General features: G+C 45.3%; 1 protein-coding gene across 1 annotated transcript in view; it reads right to left on the bottom strand.

Annotated features, from left to right (window-relative positions):
- The window catches only part of LOC126517517 (receptor-type tyrosine-protein phosphatase T-like), a 146,766-nt gene that overhangs the window by 84,252 nt on the left and 41,395 nt on the right, over positions 1-21,119 (bottom strand). Inside the window, exons 5-9 of the mRNA XM_050167252.3 lie at positions 20,753-20,802; positions 18,888-19,052; positions 11,991-12,116; positions 8,826-9,113; positions 5,783-5,914 (exon numbers count right to left, since the gene is read on the bottom strand). Of these exons, the coding sequence (XP_050023209.1) occupies positions 5,783-5,914; positions 8,826-9,113; positions 11,991-12,116; positions 18,888-19,052; positions 20,753-20,802 (761 nt within the window). The remainder of the gene's footprint in view (positions 1-5,782; positions 5,915-8,825; positions 9,114-11,990; positions 12,117-18,887; positions 19,053-20,752; positions 20,803-21,119) is intronic.

Genomic DNA, 21,119 nt, shown 5'->3' with positions numbered 1-21,119 from the left:
GAGTGACTGCCTGGGCGCTGTGCAGCGAGAAATGCGGCAAAGGCAGGAGTCTCCTTGAGAGATAATTATGCTTGCAGATCTCGTACGAGCAGAGAGGCTCGGGTCGCCCAGGAGAGGACGCGTTACCTGGCGCAGTCGATACTTTTCATCAGGGAACAAGGAACCGTGAGCGGTTCCAAAACGTCAATATTTCTTCATACTTGGCCAGTAACCATGATACGCTTCAACTCATGCCTCACCAGACGAACTTCCACCGAAGCCTGGGTTATGTTAAATGGCGCAGTACATATAGACAAGACGTTGTTGCAAAGGTAAGTCGATTCATTTCAGTCACTTCAAATGTAGCCGCGTTCATGACGGACCCGGACTTCAGCCTCGCATTTTATTGGGAGTGCTCCACGTCAAAGAGCCCGCTACTAGGAACACTTGTTTCTATGTCGTGGGGCCACCAAACCGTTAGCCGGACCGTGCGGAAGCTGTACGGATTTTACTGGAGTGCCGTCAGAAAATCCGGACTTAAGAAACGGAAGGATTTTTTGCACTCCACCAACTCGAGCATCTAATGCCACAAAATTCTCCAGGAGTACAGTTATACCTAAATTTTACCGCAACTACGAGAAAACGTCGTCATAGGTCGCCGCGAGACACGAAGCCACACACACTGCCGGTGGAGGTGTGACAAGACCCAAAAAACATTGTCAATTTGTCATACACGCCGACGAAGAATGCAATGTAGGTATTCTCCCGGGATTCAAATTTAAACACAGAGAAACCACCGAAGCCGAAGCCAAGTGATGTGTCCTGCGCGGTCGAACGACCGTTCTGTCAGGGTCCCTCTTAATTACGAGATGAGGCACGCATCCGCGTCATTAGTGTGCTCCTCGGTTTCTGGAAAGACGGTGTAAGAACGCAACAGTCGGTATCCGGAAATCGAGCCATTAGGAGCCTGCGGAATAACGGTAGCATTGTCGTTCTACCTCTTGACAAAAGCAACGCCACAGTCTTGCTTGATTTGGGCGATTACAAGATGATGTTGACCCTTTTTGAATATCAACAGACCTACGCTCCTCTAGCCAATGACCCAACACGCCGACTACAGACCAAGCTAAAATAACTATTGACCCGTGTTGAAGTTGGTTCTTCCGCAGCATAAGGGCCTCTACAATTAGCGGTTGTGCACGAACGGGTCACCTCCTGTGCAATGTGTAGGATGTGAGCGTTCTACCTAAGTCCTCAAATATACGATTTACGGCCTACAATACACAATGTACAACGTACAATGTACGGCCTACCTAAAGTCAACAAATGTGGTGTTCCACTCTGGCCTATTGTAGACTTTACCAGATCACCTCTCTACCGATTATCAAGCTACATAGACCAATTGCTCAGCCCTCTAGCCAGTGGGAATTCGCCGCACGTTGAATAATTTCTACGCCTTTCTGCCGTAGCTAAAGCACCTCATGCTGAGTAATGACGACGTCTTGGTGTCCTTAGACCTCAGGTTGCCGTTTACTAGGATCCCAGTAGACGTGGAAGTAGCCGCATCCAAAGCCTTAAATGTAGACAATCATCTTCTACGTCTTACGCTTTTCGACGTCCCCAATCTCAGCGAGCTCTTCAGGCTTTGTCCTAGCAACACATAGTTTTCTTATTATGACAATCTATATGTGCAGTCACGTAGCATGGTGATGCGATTATTGATACCAGTCACCACAACAAATCTGGTAACGAACGTTCTGGCAGGAAAATTATTGTCTACCAGCAGCAATCCGTCATCGAAGTTTTCTACCAATGATTGGATGATCTCTCCTGCGCCTTGAAGAAAAAAGATGTCCCACGCTTCCTAGACAGCCTGAACACCCAAAACTCACACATACAGCTCGCCGTGAAGCTCCAGAAAGACAATTCGCTGCCTTTCTTTGACGTACTTGTCCACCGGGGGCGAAGGCGCTCTTACCTTTTTAATTTACAGGAAGCCTGCACATATAGGTCATTACCACAAGTGTATTTCTTTCCATCCTGTCGGCCACAAGCCCTCGATAGTGTCGCCCTTGATAGCGCACCTTATACACATCTGTTCGGATGACGATACACTAAAATTTCATTGAGACAAATCCACCAAGAGCTAATCGGTAACGGCTACCTATTCGTTTATTTTGCAAAACTGAGGAGAGCGTATTAGGGCCAAAAGCAGAGAGCAGCGAGACGATTCGGGCGCCTGCAGTCATTTCTCACGTCAAAGGTATCAGCGATGCACCAATCCGCATATTTTCGAAATTCTACATTCAAATTGTCCACGGGCCGACCAGCTAGCTCCGAAAACAGCTGATGAACACGAAAGAGCGATGGCCTACTGAAGCATTCGAAGGAGTGATTTACAAGATTCCACGCTCTGATTGCCACAAAGTTTACGTTAGTGAAACAGAAAAGCTCTTAAAAGGAAGCTTAGCTCGGGCCCAACTCCGACGCAGCCTATTCAAATACATGTAAAGCGCAAAAACGTTTTTCTGAGATAACCCCTGTACTGATTTTAATGAAATTTGTTGCATTTGAGAGAGAAAGGTAAATTCTAGTGACTGTTGGAAGCGGAATTTCAATTTCGGGCTTGAATATTGTTAAAAAGATTTTCAAACTTTCGACCGTCTGAAAAATATAGAAGCACGAAGTTTACAAATTCATAGCTCCGCATCAATAACAGAAATCGCGGTTCTGTAAGCGGCATCCATTAGATCATTGAAAGCGGACAAATTTGATATGTCAGTTTATATATTACGCGAATTTGTTATGTCTGTTACAAGGGGTCTGCAAAAGCTTTATTTTCATATTACCAAATTTTTCGAGATTCATGTGTAACATATCAATTTTCTCCACTTAGATGTACTATTAGATGCAGTTCCCAGAATGGTGATATCATTGTTCCGTTGCTGAGTTAGAGTTGTAAACTTGGTAGTTTTGTTTTCTGAAGATTTGCGCTTTTTGCCAATTTTAAATAAACCTTCACGACCTAAATCAAGAATTCGAAACGAACGGTCACTAGATTCAAACTTTTTCTCTTAAATGAAACAAACCTTGCCAAATTTGGTGCAGTGATTGCCGCAAGAAAGGAATTTTCCTTTTACATGTATTTATATAGGAGCACCCGAGCTAAAGGCTCCTCTTAATACGAGTTAAGGACCACACACGTGATGTTAGAAGTAAGAGTAATAAGCAGAACGCCATTGCCGAGTATGCCCAGAGACACTCCCACAAGACTTACTCAGACAACGCGACTATCGTAGCAACGGAAAAAGTCGTATCAAGTTGATGGCTGCGGGAATCAGTTATTATTCAATGAACACCAGCTACGACAAATTGGACAGTAGGAAATATGCTATCCATTTACCCACTGTCATTGCTTCATGTGATGCGTACATAAGTACCTAAGTTAGCTTGTCCTACTCAGTTAACAAGGAAACCGTATGCAATTCTGCAACGTCGATCTTTCTTCAGACTTGGTCAATGACCGTGATTGACTTCATGCGATCAAAGATATTGAGATATCTCTCTGATGTTTTAAGTGAATGTTTCGTAAGACGTTCAATTCGCGAGTCACGCAGGTGCTCCGCTGTATATGCGCTCCGAAAATCATGTGCTCCGATGCCTCGTCCAAAGTAAACGCGGCAAATGGCGAACGTAATGGCCCAGACCATATTAAGCTTAAATACTCGAGCTTTTTTTAAAATTTTCTACTGAATAGTTTACATTGGCTAAATAAAAAAAAGCATTGTACCGTCCCATCGCTCTTGCCAGTTGCATTGAGAAACAAATTAAAAGGATGGTGTTGACGCGCCTTGACTTGTACTTAGAGCATAATGAGGGGTATCCGAATGCAATGGCGCGTTTCCGGCGCAGTCGATCATCCATCTATAACTTGCTTATTTTGGGAACATTCATTCCACATCAAAAGAGCATGAAACGACTAACGGTGGGTATGTTTCTTGATGTCAAAGGCGCATATGATAATGTAGCACACCAAGCAATCTTCCATGCATTGACCGATATGTGCATTGGGGGCCATGCGCTGCGCTGGATTCACAGCTACTTGGAGGACAGATCCTTCTTCGTGCTTACAGAGGATGACATGACATTTCACCATCTAATCGGCAAAGCTGTGCCGCAAGGTGGAGTGTTAAGCCACACGCTCTTCAACGTAGCACTCTTGGGCCTTGTTGGATGATTCCCAAGGACGTTCGAGATATCCATCTATGCAGATGATATCTGCATGGGGGCGTCTAGCGGGACACGTCGGCAGATACAAGCGAGGCTACAGAAGGTGGTCACACAAACGTCTTCTTACCTGCACACGACAGGCCTAGAACTGTCTTCAGAAAAGTGGAGATTAGTCGCGTTTACGCGCAAAACAATGAATCCATACGTATACGCGTAAATGGAGAAGTAATTGCTTACCCTACCCTACAACAACATACATCGCAGTCGACGCTCCAAGAGTGCGCATTATACATGTCGCAAGGTCACCATTTCACCATCTCGCTAGTATGCCTTCGACTAGGCCCCATGCGAGTTTCATCCGTCTCGTGACTACACACGGAGCATCGCCACCATCGAATTACGTCCCAGGAGCATGGCCTTCGCTGCCACCGTGGTTTCAGCATTCACCTAGAGTATGCGTTACCACTCCAGGCATCAAGAAAAAGGCACAAGTGCCGTCTGCAGCATAGAAGCAGGCATCATTATTTCCAAAACATGAGGCCCACAGTGACCGCTTACATGTTTACACCGATGGGTCGGTCATGCACTCCATTTCAGCAGCCGCAGTATTTGTGCCAGCAAAATCTACAGTCATAGAATTTAGAACATCGCACTTGACAACAATGACGGCTGTCCAACTTGCAGCTCTGCGTGCAGCAATTCAATTGATCGATCAGGAAACGCCCCAGCAATGGTCCATCTTCTGCCGTTCCAAAGCCACGTGGCTTTGTGGAACATGGTCCATGTGGAACCACATGGTTCCACATGGCTTGCCAAGACTGGAGGTAGCTCTCATTTGTCGCCTATGGCTTGGAGTAGCTTTTTTACACTGCCTACTCTTACCTCATCGGAATGGCCGCAAGTCCAGATTGTGGAGTCTGCGGGTGTAAAGAGACGACAGCTCACCTTCTGTGTGATTTTCCTCGTTTCATTGCACAAGGACAAGTCATCAGCACCACGTTCGACAGGACTGACAACCGTCCCCTTACGGAACACATAATTCTTGGACGCTGCTCCAAGCCGACGTCGGCACAAACTGCTTTAAAAGCGCTGGTGTGCTTTTTAAAGGAAACATGACTCACTGAAAAACTATAGAATGTGCAAACTGATGCCTTCCTTGTTTTTTTTTTATCTTCACTTGTTATCTGATGTTTTCTGCCCTTTACCCCGTCCCCTTGTGCAGAGTAGCCGACCGGACTCTTAATCTGTTTTAGCTCTCTGCCTTTCGCCTCTCGTTTTCCTTTGTTCCTCCCTTCCTTCCTTTCAAGGTGATCCATGGACCACAGACGCAGTCTGTGGTCCAGTCTCCATGGTATCTGTGTATTTACACACGAATGCTCGCTCCCGAGGAAGCGTCGTGCCGCTGCGGGGTTTTTCCATTACCACCGCAGTGCACCGTTTGCCAAGAAACAAGTGCAGATTCACTAAATTATCCCAGTAGCGGAATTCTGCATGGGGAACAAAGGGTGCATTTCGCGCGCGTTTTGTTCCTCGGTCGTGCGAGGAAAAAAAAATAAAGAAGCCGTGTACTCACTTGCATCGCAAACCTGTCCTCTGAATCCAGGTGGGCAGATGCACTGGCCGCTGATGTCGTGACATACGCCGCCATTTTGGCATGGCGGGCACACGAAATTGCATTCGGGACCGTAGGTTCCGTGGGAGCAAGCTGGAATACAAAACAAAATTTCACGCTACCTTTCTTTTCCCCTCAAGCCTGCGCACGTTTCTTTTCTCACTCTACAGCCTACAACGCTTGTTACCGATTCTGCGCCAACCACATCGATCGTATTTGCAGTAGCTAGCAAGAAATCTTCCTTACGCATGGAACTTTCTCTCATTCTCTTCTTTGTACACTGCTTTTACCCGCCGTAGTTGCTCAGTGGCTATGGTGTTGGGCTGCTGAGCACGAGGTCGTGGGATCGAATCCCGGCCACGGCGGCCGCGTTTCGATGGAGGCGAAATGCGAAAACACCCGTGTACTTAGATTTAGGTCCACGTTAAAGAACCCCAGGTGGTAGAAATTTCCGGAGTCCCCCACTACGGCGTGCCTCATAATCAGAAAGGGATTTTGGTACGTAAAACCCCATAATTTATCTTTTTAACATTGCTGTTGTCGTTTCTTTGCCCTCCGGCGGCAGAATTCGAGACTATCATGGGTGTACCATGTGGGCTTGCACGTGTTTCGGTGACGTGCCCAAATCGAACTGGCGCCAGCCTACGCGCGGAGGTGGGGGGGGGGGGGGGATCTTTCCGGTGGTTTTACGTGTCATTGTTCGTTCAGTGGAGTACGCCGCTGCATCGGGTATTGAACCTTGGTAGTGAAACCGTGGCCCGAAAACCAAAAGTTTTTTAGGCAGTGCAAACGTACATCGGCTGGCCTTTCCTATCAGTCGATCGTGCTGCGTGCCCCAAATAGCTAATGAAATTCTTGACAGACGACTTCGTAAACAACTGCTGCTGTTTTCGCTCTAGTCCGGCGGTCACGGACCCCCGCATTTTATGAAAAGACAGGCGCCCGATTTTCTAGACATATGAAAATGTTCCGCATTAAGAAGGTGCGAGAGGACTGTAATTTTCGTAGCTTGTGCAGCACACGCCACTGCAACAACTGATAAGAAAGGGCACCCAGCGTACGTTTGCACGGTTTTCATCAATCTTTGGAGTTGTACGAATGATGAAAACGCGAAGAAAAATGATGTTCTGGGGGTTTTACCAAATAGCTTCGGACCCAGGCAGACGTTTACAAAACAATCTATTTCTACTAATCCAATCTATTTCTACTAATCCAGTTCGTAAACATTTCAACGATGCAGAATATGCCTTTATGGATAGCACTTCTAGGTATTGAGGCGGCTGATGACAATGTAGATGGGCAATCGCTATCAGGTATGCTCTAGCATGAATACATAGACAGCGGTTTCGTAGATGTACATATCTGTCCCTTAACCAACTTTAAGGGCGAGAAAAATAAATACCTGGAAAAATCGTTTATTCTTTACCGAAACGTAATGACACGCATTGAGACTATGCCTAAGAAATAAAATTACATATCTTTCTGGAACTATTTCAGCAATAGGGGCTCACACCAGGGATAAAACTCGTATTGAGCTTCACCCCAAGCCACATATGGCTTCGTTTAGAACATGTACAGGCAGCTCTCGTCATATGGGAATAGTAGGTGCACATCGCGTTTTCTTCACATTATGTGCGGGATGCCACTGCATGCGGAGATGTTGCGTCGGCCTGTAAACTGTGCCGCTGCTTTAAAAAACAAGAGTGCCAAACTACTTTTACATGCTGTGTTCCTGCGCTAAACCAAGAATCAGTGTTGATCCAATATATTTAGCCCAAAAACATTGTGCTCAATACAAAAACTAAGCACGAATAACAAATTCACTATGTTGCCTGCAGGCAATACAGGTCCATAAAAGGGTAATTCTGTATAAACGATCCGTCATGGACAATACTGCTGTGCCGATTAGTTTTAGTCATAGCGAAGAGTTCTGCTTACTTTAAATTAACATTCAGATGAGCCTTTACACGCCACACTGAGCGCTGTAGCTTGCACACTTGCAGGTCGGCATCGATAAAATTGGTACTCAGTAGTTGCTACGAGTCTAGAGTGTGACTCCTGAGTTAGTGGCTCTGTAAAAAAAAAGGGGGAAAGGCAGAGGAGGCTGCCCTAGCACTGGCAGTAGTCTGCACGGAGACCAAAATCATAGTCAGCGACTCCACGACTACCTTCAAGAACTATGCCAAAGGAAGAATCTCGCCGGAAGCGCTTAGAAATTTGGGTCAATTTTCAGGAAGATCGAGATGTTCACATTGTATCGGTACCCGCACACTCCCTCCTTCTTGGGAACGAAATAGCGCACAACCTGGCTCGAGAACTGACGGGCCAAGTAGGTGGTGACACTCGAATACTGCGAACAGAGAGAGACCGGATGAGCAGTTTTAACGGGATCAGTAAACACTATAAATTGGGAAGAGCCCATTTCTCACAGGCACACTCCTCGCTAAGCAGACGGCAAGTGACGGTATGGCGCCTCTTACAAAAAGATACCTATCAGAACCGGATGGCCTACCACCGCTACTACTCGGTCCTTTACACTCACAGATGTAGATTCTGTCAAGCACGGGCGGACCTGAAGCATATGGTTTGGGCTTGTCCTCAGACACCCACACAGAATAAAACACATAAGACCAGAAAGCAGTGGGAGACCGCGGTGCTGAGCTGTTCATCGGAAGGCCAACCTAAGGCAATCCAGAAGGCCGAACCAGCCGCCAGAACCCAAGGGGCTCGAGGCCGTCCGTCATCTAGGTAGAGAGGCCTAGGTCTTATAAACCTTGTGTACTAAAATAAAGTTTATTCTTCCTCCTCATCCTCCTCCTCTCTATTTTTCGTGCAGCCTTAGGGCGATTACCGCGTTTGCTTCCCTCAGAATGGTGCCTGCTTTCTTGACTGAAGAAATCCGATAACAGCATAGCGGGCAACGTCACACAAAATCATTCATGCAGTGTAACTGCAATGCTGATCACTGGGACCCGAGCGGCGTGACAGTGACTTGCACACATACTGCGCACGATGACTCTGAAGACTGCTCTGTTTTTGCCGGGTGATCTGGTATTCATGCCGCTCGCCACGTACACTCCATTGTGCTGTAAGCCGGCTCTCTGCACCTGCCAGGAGGAAGACGCTGCGCGGGTGCTCGAAAGTTTGTCAGTGGCGTTTCCCACTGCGTTCACCCTATTCCAGGAGGACACGCGAGCATCTTGGTCGTCACCAGGTCCCGGCTGTACTTGGAGGTTCACCATTTCGTTGAGGCTTGCCGTTACTGTGTAGTTCAAGGGCAGAAAATGTGGTCCTGCGCAAGCAAGCAAATGACTGGTAAGCGCGGTAGCTGTTTCTTTTCTAGTTATTATAATTTTGATCATTTTCACGACGCCGAGGACATATGTCCAAGCAGGATTGGAAAGCTACACGAGTACACTCAACCACAAAAAGTTTACGGACCGCAGAATCTGAGAGAAGATTGAATTTTCGAGAAGTTTGCGACCGTTGCCAGTAAAACCGTAAAACACCATGTTGTTCCTATATATACTACTACAATTGTGAAATCCAAATGCCAGGCTGGGCTTCGAAGCTACTGAGATATTTGGCTGTTCTTTAAATTCCGCGGTCTGTAAACTGTTGTGGTCCACTTTGCATACAATAAAGAGTGAACATAGCAAACTCCACAAGGGGCCACGAAAAGTACTTACGATACATTGGATAAAATATATCACACGGGTGGTTGCAAACACTGCAATATTTTCGGAATAGCACAAATTTTTCGGGGCAAACATTATGTTTAACATATGTTAAACATTATGTTAAACATAGTTCGTGTACATATAGGGTTATTATACTGGATGTACTTGTAGTGGGAAATTCTAGATTTGTTTTTGGTCATACAGTCGTTCGAGTCTTTTCCAAGCTTTCCGAAGATGGCGAAAAATGTTTAGTCTTGTAGTATTTCTTTTGTGTGTAATTGGTTCTACGTCAGCTGTTTGCAACAAACTAGTTAGAGAATCGCGTTGTTTATAGCGTGTATCGACAGAGCGAGCAGCATTACCGCAGCAATAACTTATTTGGAACGGCGATCGCCTCTAACGAGCGCGAACGTGAGAAGACGCACACGATACGAGGTCTGTCCAATGGGATCCAGCAAATACGTGGCGCGTCGAGCTAGAATAGCCATCCAGTTGCGCAAACCAGCCTCCTTTGGCTGATAAAATGGTTGAACATTTGTGAAGAGCCGTGGGAGGCCCGTGGCATGGGGCGGCTCGCTGAAGGGCAATATTCCCGAATCATCAGCGTAAGACGACATGATCACGGTGGCCCAGGTGGTGTGCCGTCGTTCTTCCGTCGATTTGGGAACAGTTGAGCGGCGATTCCTGAGTGAGGCGAAGCTCAGAACAATAGCCTCCCCACCCCAACCCCCTTTTTGCGCGTGTTCACGTGCGCGTGCACGTCGCTGATGACTATACGGCGGATGAAAATTCAGGGAGATGAAAATGACGTAGTTCCCAGTCAGTGTCCTGTTGCTAACTGGCCTCTCTGAGCACATGTAGCGCATTTCCCTATGCATCATGTAGCGATTGAATAATTCAAACGGCTGCACGTGGCTTCAGTGAGCACCGATTATGGCTGATGTCTGCTGGTGTGGCTAGGTCTTTGCATTTGCATAAGCTACGTCGCCTTCTTTTGCTCACGGTAAACTGCAGTGCAGAGATCAGCGCACTTTTCGAAAGCGAGCTCCCGAGCGCCAAAGCAGCCCCAAAAGCTTTAGCCGACCGCCAGGTGTAGAGAGATCAATAAAAAAAACAACTGTAAATGTAGTCACGGAAGTCTCAACATACAGCCGATGTTGTGCCACATGTCTTCAGGTATTGCCAGAGAAGTCCTGGGCACGTAGTTCAGCCGTTTTAGGGAATTTTGTTGACCTCCGCACAACCTCGACCAATCGCAAAGCCGCGCAGTTAGGCACGACACAATCGGAAACAAGAGCGGAGCTTAAGTTAGGTGGCAGCACAGCTGAAGGACCACAGGAGCAGACGAGGCACCTTGTGACCGCAGACTCGCTGTACCCTGGTGGCTTGGGCGTGCGCCAGCTTTAGGTTTTTCTTTGAGCGTGACTAGGAAGGTAGAGCGTACCTAGAGATAAAGCTCATTGCAAGGCACGATTCAGCGAGATGCTTATATTTCCTTAACGTGGCATCGTTGTGACCTTAATTTCAAGGAAACGCTATGCGTTCACTGATATAATTTGTGCATATGCCGCGAAGGATTGCTACCCAAAAAGGCCGGTTATGTGTATTTTCGCGATTCTAACGCGCAACATTTTGAATAAAAGATGCGTTCAAATTTGGATGCGCTTTACAATCGTCAGTAATTCTGCTGGAAATGGGAAAGGAAACCGATTCCTACTAAAAAAAAAAAGCTCTATGCAAGGTAGCTAGCCACAATGGCACCGAACTTTGCTGTGTCACTTTCTGAAGAAAGTGACACAGCAAAGTGGGTCCATAGGGTGTACAACACCCTCCCGCAGACGATGGTTGCGCGAGCTTCTGGAGGTGTGGCATTTCTAATGCAGTAAATGTAACAGAAGATGACTCTCTGTTGTCGGTAGACAGGGAAAAGTAGGTGTCGTTGCACTCCGATAGCGACTAGCCGCTAAAATTCGGCTGTGTGCGTGTCTGCGCGTCTTTGTATGTTCGATAATATCATAGCAACACGGTACGCGTCTACTCAGGTTTCGCTACTTCATGTGCGCGGCAGCAAGTATGGTAATATATGGTATATAAGCTGGAATAAAGCCTTCCGTACCCTGGTCCTGGCCGAATCAGACCCCCCCCCCCCCCCAAAAAAAAAAAGACTGGCTGCACAATCTGCTTGCGTTGTGGGCATTAAGTGCAATCACTCAAATATTTTCGATTTCTCTTGGTTGTGATTAGCTTAGTAACGCTGGAACGCCCACATTTGTTTTGACTTTTTTGTATCCGTGTGTTGCTACGGCAGGGAGATCATGGCGGTTGCCTTCAGATAAGCAGGTCTAAGCGGCAGGGCTTGGTTAAACTGTAGGCCATCCTAAACACTAAACCCTAACACACGCATGCACTCCCCTTAGAAACATCCCCCCGCCTCCACCACATACATGCTAGGAGACTACCAAATGACCCTGTTTATAAGAAACGCTTACCTGGTCTGTCGTAATACATAGCCGGAGAACCAACGTAAGAGAGAGTTGTGCTTTCCACTTGGCACCAAAACACATTTGTTCTTGAATGGGCGTAGGAATTTTTCGGAAACGTCAATCTATAAACACCTGAAGATGTAAATTAAAAAAAATATGTTAAACATTCAGACGTAGCCGTGTCATTGCATACTATTACAGAAAATACCAATTCTATCGAGTATTCAATCGCATTGGATGTCTTTTACGTAAGGAACTAGTAAATATATGTGTCAAACAAACGTACCATTTCAACTGCCCCTGCAGTTGCTCTGTAGAACAGATAAATTGCTGCCGTGAAAATCACGGCAGCAATTGCAATAATCATGCTAAAAAGGTATCGCTGCCTTTTTCGTTAATTTGGTCTCATTCTTGGGCTAGAAAGTTCGCAAAAGTTGCCTCGCTGGGCTTTTCGCGGTGAAGCTAATAGGCGACAAAATTCGTCAGTGAGTGGCGACTCCAAATATCTCTGGGAAGTTGGTCAGAGAACGCGTGCGCCACGCGCAATAATTACGTGGGATGGTGGGCGTGCAATCGGTGATGTGTGGGAAAAGCCACCAGCGCGTGGAGAAAATAGGTGCTATTTGGTAAATAACCAAATTTACGTTACTTGCCCGCAGAAGCTTTACGGCATATTTAACACTACGTGTTCGGACATCCGTGGACCACGGAAACGCAAAACTTACAAAGATTGTACGGCGCTTTTGGAGATACGTCGACAAACTCCAAAGTGTCAAACGTGCTGCAGGTGCTATAGAAAATATGAAACTAATGCTAGCCGCACCAGATTTTGCTGTTTCCAGAAAACTTAAAATACTTGTAGATTTCGAAGCACGGAGTGAATAAAAGTGAGACGTCGCAGTGCTAAATTGTACATTGTGCCAAAATACGCTGAAAAAGTTCCAAATTTGTATTTCGCTGGGGGCGGCACGAGAGGGAGAGAAAGGATGCATGGAAAGCCAGGGAGGTTAGTCAGAGGTAGTTCCGGTTGGCTACCCTGCATGGGAGGAAGGAGTAGAGGGATAAAAATAGAGAGATAATGGAAGAGGGAAAGAGAGAAAGAGAGAGGAGCACAAACAAACCGCGTACTTGATACAGCGGTAGGGGTCGGCGTTCTTAAAGTCCATGATGAAGGCACCTGGAAAGCAGGAACCTTTGTAACGCGAAATTTCCAGTATACCGCGAACAAACTCCGAACAAACAAAAAACCTGGAGCAACGTCATTTACCCATGTATTGCCTAGATCATAAATGCAGGTCTCTGCTCAACCTGGTTAAGATCCTGCGCAAGTGCGTAACGAAAAACCACGAGAACTTCTAGAGGCATATTATATAAAAAAGAAGGGACAAGCATGCATTAGTGACACTTCGGTCATGCTTGACAATAGGGAGGCAGGTTTCCTAGGCAATACGATTAGCTGAGCCACGCCATTGGTTTTTTTCCTGATTTGTGTTTTTTCTCCTCTTTTCTGCTGTTGATACCCTGATGCGCCTGCGCTGGCATGAAGTGATATTTAAGTGTTTCCCTCGAATAAACCTCAGTTGTTAGTTTGCGCCTGTCCTGTCTTCTTCCCTGTGATCGTCTACAAAGCGCATCCAATCTTTCTAAATACAATGAACCAGCTTGCCCAACAACGCATTCTGCTACTCCGAACAGTTCCTGCAAAAAAGTTCTTACAGCTAACGGCTAAGCCTTGCTACTAAACACTTCTGAAGACCTGTACGGGATAGTCTTGAGGCGATAAGAATCAGTCGTTGGAAGCATATTTTTCGGTTACAGAATGTTAAATTGAGACCTTGTTTTGATAGCGGTAAGGTGTTCAACCTCGCCCTGTTGAAAAACATCACGTGAGAATCGCGCTCCAATAACTAGAACCCGTCATAATAAGAAACGATCATAAAATATTCCTGGTCATTCAGCACACATGAGAAGTAAACGCCGCAGTATGTACGAGATAAACGAGAAACCTAACGAAACCGACGACAAAAGATTTTAACGTTGAAACAGAACACCAGCAGCAAATACACTTACAGAAAAGCGTTAAAGATAATATAGCGCTTCGAGATACAAATATTTCGCGCAGCTGCATGAAAGTTACTGGGAAAAGATAAACACGAAATACATCAGGTTATTTGAATGAATGAACGCAGCACTGCCGTACATTAGTGCGTCATTTAGCACTGTTCTATCATCGAAAAAATGTCTCTCAGACAGGAACGCCTCTCTATTATAGATACATGCATGAGGCCTGTAAAAGTGGCATTTTACTTAGGCAGTATATGCCTTAAAATCCGTGAAGATAAGTGATGAGCGGGTCTGGAAACTCGAACGGGTACCAGAGAATCGGAAATTTTCATTGCTCACTTGACGCGTTCTCGTCTACGCTGGATCTGCTACCATTCGGATCAGCCACCTCGTTTCCTGTTATGTCGCTATGCCCCGGTACACAGTATAGCACGATGGGAAGTTTTTCATTGTAAGCATCATAAATGGATTTCTGCAGCTGATTAAAAATAGGCTTATCCCCCAGCTTTCCCCTGGCCAATGCAGTTACGACACTTAGAGCATTTGTGTAGATAATAGGTTTTTGTATGCTATGATGCCGTATATGATCCACAGCCAGTCGTATATCATATGCTTCGGCAGTGAATATGCTGCAGTTTCTATTGAGGGTTTTTGTAATATTAGAGCAGTGACAATGTGCAGCTCGTGAGACTGCCTTAGCCGTCTTTGAGGCGTCCGTAAAAAAGGACGTTGCGTTGTACTTGTCTTCCAGTGGTAAGAAGTGTTGCATAATATGCTCGCATGGCACGTTTTTCTTGCCAATCGCTTTAAAATACACGTCGCATGAACTGGGTGGAGGCACCAAGGAGCAATGAGATCACTAGGTCCAGTTTCGTAGAGATCTGAGAAACTAAGCCCCAACTTTTTGGCAACAGTTGTGACAGCCAAATGAAGAAGCCTAGTGGTGGCCTATTCGTGTACAGCTGTTCTGATGTTCGATCATCCATTAGTGTTCTACACGGGTGTTCCCTTTGAGCTATTATGTTGAGGGCATATGTAATTTCTAAGCATGTTGTCTGATACTCCAAGGGCCACAGATTGGACTCTGCATAGAGACTTTGAACAGGACTGGTCCGAAAATCACCAACGGCTAGCCGAATGCCTAAATGGTAACTGGGGGAAGCATCTTTAACGTTGTTTTAGACGCTGACTGAAATATTATGCTGCCATATTCCGTCTGGGACCTCGTAAGGTTATTGCAGAGTGACAGCAGACATTGCGTGTCAGTTCCCCAGGAATAATGAGCAAAGATCTTTTTGGCGCGTATCGATTTCAGGCATCTTACTTTTAAATTCTTGATGTGTTGAATAAATGTAAGTTTGCTATCAAAAATTACGCCAGGAAGCCTATGTTCGCTTTTGACCATCACTTTGTGGCCATTTAGTTCAATGGATGAATCAGGGTGCAGGCCTTTTTTTATTGTAAATAGTACGCATGTTGTTCTTTCTGTATTAAAGCGGAAACCATTCTCATTTGCCCATCTCGATAGTCTGCTTACACAAAGCCGAACTTGACGCTGACATATGGATAAATTGCAAGGTTTAAAGCTCACCTGCAGATCGTCTACGTAGGGCGAGTTGGCAATTGTTGGTGGTACAAAAGCTTGAAGCGAATTCATTTTTACAATGAACAGCGTGCAACTACGTAAACCTCCTTGGCGAACACCATTTCCTTGCACAAAAGTTCGAGATAGTCTGTTATATATCCTCACCCGAAACGTTCGATTGGAGAGGTAGCTCTGTATGAGTTGGAGCATATTTCTGTTCATCCCATATGCGCTCATGTCTTGCACTATGCCATACCGCCATGCTCGGTCATATCCCTTCTCGAGATGAAAGAATACAGAAAGACAGTACTGATTATGGACAAAAGGCATCCCGTATGTACGATTCGTGGAGGACCATGCTGTCGGTTGTTGATCTACCTGTGCGACAACCGCCTTGTAGAGGATCTAGTATACCATTGTATTCCAAAAAATGTATCATGCGGCGATTCATGATTTTTTCAAACACTTTGCATAAACAACTAGTTAAAGCTATCGGCTGATAATTTGCAACCATGGAGGGATCTTTGCCTTGTTTGAAGATCGGTATAACGATTGCCTCTTCCCAGCTGTTGGGCAAATAGCCAGTATCAAAAATTTCATTAAAGAAGCCCCTGCATGCATTCAAGCATCTGCTGCGGCAGTTTCTTTAGCATGTCGTAACTGATCTGGTCCTTACCCGGAGCTGAAATGCGGCAGCTGTTTAGAGCGATGTTTAGTTCGTGTATGTTTATAGCGCCGTTGTAGCCCTCCCGACTTCGTTTATGGGAAAGAAGTGGTCTGCGTTCAGCGTGGTTTTCGTGCGCTAAAAACTCTTTTGTATGGTGAAGTGAACCAAAAATGATTTCAAAAGGCTATCTTAGTGCGTCAGCTTGTTGTACCAATATGTTGCCCAGATTATTTACCACTGGGAGTAAGCTAGGAGCTTGGCCTTAAGCTTTCGCAGCCTCGCACAGACCCTCTTTTTATCTTCATGTGAGGTTATGTGTGATAGATGGCTTCTCCAGCTATGATGATGATGATGATGATGATGATGATGATGATGATGATGAAAGCGACGACGTGTACATGGCCGACATGCCGCACCGTAGAAAAGCGCTTTGGTGTAACGGAAGAGAAGCACCTAAAAAACCTTCACTAGGCCCCACAGCAAATTTTGGCTACACACTGAAAGTTGTCACGGACCCTTAAGGAATGTTCAACCGTAAGCATTTTATTCAAATCAGTCAAATAATAGCAGAGATAGAAATATATGAAGCGCCGCGAACTCCTTACTTCAGGAGGTGAGCTTCACCGCCAGCAAAGACGGTCTCTCCACTCTCCCCGTCTAGTCACCGCAAGGGAAATTTCTTCCTTCCTGCATTCCGCAGCCGGGGGATCACGTGACGAATATGTTACGGCCCCCACCTTCTTTTATTTATCTCTCTCTCTCTAGCCTGTTTGCTGAGTAGCACTCTTCCGCTGAGTCTCGCGCGAAAAAAATCGAAATAAGAAAAAATAGCAGCAACGCTCTTCGTTTCACTTAAGGACGTCTTCCGTGGCAAACGATTTGGGCGTGTGGCTTGATAATTTCATTGTATTCATTGTACAGTGAAAATATGTTGAATAGCAGGTGAAGAAAGAAAAGGGCATCAGCAAAGGGCTTTTTGCGGCTCAGAGTATACGTCATATTGTGGTGCACTGATTTTACGCAGCCAGGGCTCAGTGGTTGTGAAACCGAGACTGAAAGTAGTCACTTTGTTTTCATTCATATATTTTGCGAAGCGTTTACTACAAGCATAGTGCGCATTTTCGTTGTTTTAGACGTAATTACCCGTTCGGGACTGTTGTATAACGTAAAAAGTGATTTACCCCTTGAGACATTCAGACGCATGAAGAATACTCATCGATAGAAACATACAAGACTCATTGAACCCGTGTGCACAGCTGGTTCACTGGATGAAAAAGAACCTGAAGATCGCTTTTAGGAACTAGGCCTACAATTATCAAGCCCTCGGCGAGCTGTGATACTGAGAACAGTACGTCTCGGCCGCTGTAATAAGCTTTTCTTTTTATTGGGTTATTTGCAGTTATATTTTTTGTTCGAACATCACAACAGGTGACATGACGCTGTACGGATATGAAATCTAGCTTTCCAGGTGCCTGAAACATAAAATATGGCAAGGCTGTACGTTTTTCAAAGAAGCCATCGTGTGTTAGTTGACAACCTTGAGCTCTGGCGTCGTATTTTGACAACATATCAGTAGCATTGTAAAAAAAATGTATAACTTCACTTTTTTCTTTTTTTATCATGCTTCTGAAAGCTTTCCACACTAATTACGCCAAGAAAAAGATATTCTGCATAAACTAAAGAAAATTGGGCCGTATAGGGTTGTGGACTTCTAGCCCTAAAACAATGGTACCACACAAATTTTGCTGCAGCTTGAGAATTCTGCCGAGTACACAAGATTCGGAGGTGCGGAAATTGCTACAATACTGAAACCAACATTTCGCAGTTTCGCAAAGTCCGGTGCTTCTATCTTTTCCGTAGCCAGAAAGTAAAATAGGGGGCAATTGCTCGCGTATAGCCTATCATGGTGAAGCGTGGAATGGGACACTGTCAGGCCAAAGTTATTAGACTTGAAGCGTCAAACCAATCAAGGTCAGCAAGAGAGGAGAGACGAACGAGCGGCGTCTGCCTAGCAGTCTTCTTCTCGGTCTCAGGCTTTAGTTTTCGTCCTTATAAACTACCAAATAGCCGCATGTCATGACTTGTCGATGTTATCATTTCAGCGACCACATTCACATCACGGTGAGAAGAACATTGGCCACATTTTTGTGACTGCAAGCCGAAGCTGACATCCAAACAGCCCCTATTATCTGCTGAATGAAGAATCAATGAAGGATGAAAATATTCGCAGATTGGTGCATTTTTTTGTCGTCACAAGAACAGCCGAATTTTTCGCTACAGGTAGCAAATATTTGCCATAATCTAGTCATCTGTGCATCATGAGAAGAGCAGCCGTGTATATTTAACGGCAAATTTCGACAGCACTACGCGAAGACAGTCATACGAGATAGCTTTTCCGTGGTATGTTACCACACACCTCAGTCGTCTTTACTACCAGGAAGGTGCACTTTAATTTGTGCCTTTCAGGTAGCAAGAAAATCTGCACTGCCGACAGTGAAAATGGTATTAGAACATATCTAATTTAAAAAAAGAAATCTAAATGCGGGTGGCTTGCAGAAAATGTCCATCTGTTACTTCGTGCACTTACCTTTCTGAGGCTCGGGTCGAAGAGTCAAGTTTTTGAAAGGAATTTCTTTGATAGCATAGTCAAAATATATGGCCCGACCCTCTGGCCCATGGCACTCCAGTGCCGACATGCTTTTCTCGTCATAGATAAAATTTCTATGGAGTGCCGTGATGTCCAGTACGTCCTCTACAAAGAAAGAAATTGTGTACACGACGGTATTATTTATTTATCTGTTCACGTTACCTTAGAGGTCCACTGAAGGGCATTGAGTAAGGGGGGGCGGGGTGTCAACAGTCATTACATGACAAAAATAGCAAAGTGCAAGATTGTTACACAATATTAACACGCAACAAATTCAAGTTATCACTGAATGTTTCACGATTGGAGACGAATGCGGTGTGATCTGGGAGACGGTTCCAATGTGCAATAGCTCTAGGTAGTGGTCATGAGTGTAATTCCTGCGTTTGACCATGAATGCGCATAAAACTAAGCGCGTTGTGAGTGCGACGAGATGTGTGCACATGAGCATGAAGAGGCAAACAGTGGAAGTTATTACTAAATATGTACCTGTGAAACAGACATAAGACGATTGGAACAGTCGATCCTGGTGTAAAAATAAACGTGCAGTGTGCAAAGTCTCACAAGGGGAGCTGCCGCGAAAGAAGCAGCGGGGTTGTTCAGTCGGGGCGTCGGTTTAAATCTAAAGGAACGTTTCGTTAGGGACTGCAGTGATTACCATAATTCACGGCTTTGTTAAAGTAGGCAACCATTAAAACAGAGGGAAAGAAGTGGCTGCATGGAATGCAGGCATGTCAGGGAAACCGCAAAATTCATTGAAACACACTGCACACAACATTGCAGTACCGGCGCATTTGTGGCGGGGTTCTTTGGCGACTGCATCGATGGAGTCACTAACGTGGGATAAATTTGCATTTGCACAAAATCCAGTGCCCGCCACTTGAGTACGCCGACAGCTAAGCATAAACTGAGTCAAACGTGTGGAGATTTCTAGTATTACTTTGTCGCTTTGACTGGTTTCTGGTGTGCCCCTTGACGACGGCTTCAGGAGACGCTAAGCATATTTCGTGGGGCGGGTGGACGTGCTAAACTTTGAATATTGGTAAGTGCACGAAATTCCGCAGCATGGGTTCTGTGACTGCCCTAGCTACGGACGAAAATGGTAGACGCTGGCCTCCCCTCTCGCAAACTTCGGAAGGTAAGTGTTATCAGAGAGGGTTAATTTCGAGACGCGCTGGGTTACCACATCACCGCAGAAACAGCAGCGAGAGGTTAAATACGCTGTTTGCAGAACACTAAACTGAATTCCGGACTTTATGGAAACGACCATGCTCATGTTGTCATTTTAGTCTTTTATCATTCTTTCTTGTCTCCTTTCCTGATTCTCCTGCCCCGATAGAACTTCAGAGCATACTACCTTATATGGGCCTCTCAGTATCTGGACAGGGAACATTTATTGCGACCAAATACTTATCAATAAACTCGCATTTCTCTGGGTTGAAGGAGACACCAGCGTTTCATTCTTTTTTTATATCATTTGTGTGGACAGTATTCTATTTTACAGAGGCGATATAGATGCCTATATATTGTATATATAGATGCCTATATATTGTATATATAGATGCTATCTATATATCTATATATCTGTATGCTATCTATATATAGATATAGATGCTATCACTGTAGGCATCGTATGGTAACTCGCCACGAAACTTTTTCCAAGGTGTCTTCTAGCTGCTGGCTATGGCCTGTGCGCCTGAAGCCTAGCTGTGAAGCAGAACTGCTGGAAATACCCTCTTGTCAGATTGCACAGGTACATTACAAACAAGGAAATCAGATAAAGAGGTCAAGGAACATCCTCCTCATACCTTTGAGTCGAGGAGATGAGAAGTTGAAATACTCGGAGTTCGAGAAGTAGCTGTAAATAGAGAAAAAGAATGGTAACCGTCAAACGGGAACAGAGAGAATAACAAATGAAAGGAAGATATACAGAGTACGCCCACTGCCTTTAAGATTTTTAATTGCATACTTATCAACAAGGTTGACAATGCTGCTACCGTAACGGAGACTAGCGCCCTTATACAAACTGTGACCATCTCGAAATATCCCGAGCTTACTCAACTGTTAGTAGGAATTTCCGTCTTGTTGTAAGCGTCTATCTTGCTTGAATATAGTTACGCAGGCTTTACACAATGCGAAACAAATGCCGAAAACGTGTATAAGAGTGAGCGAACC

The sequence above is a fragment of the Dermacentor andersoni genome, chromosome 11, assembly GCF_023375885.2.
Source record: "Dermacentor andersoni chromosome 11, qqDerAnde1_hic_scaffold, whole genome shotgun sequence".
NCBI classification, from domain to species: Eukaryota; Metazoa; Arthropoda; class Arachnida; order Ixodida; family Ixodidae; genus Dermacentor; species Dermacentor andersoni.
The sequence above is the reverse complement of the archived record's forward strand: the minus strand, read 5'-3'. Positions and strand labels throughout refer to the sequence as shown.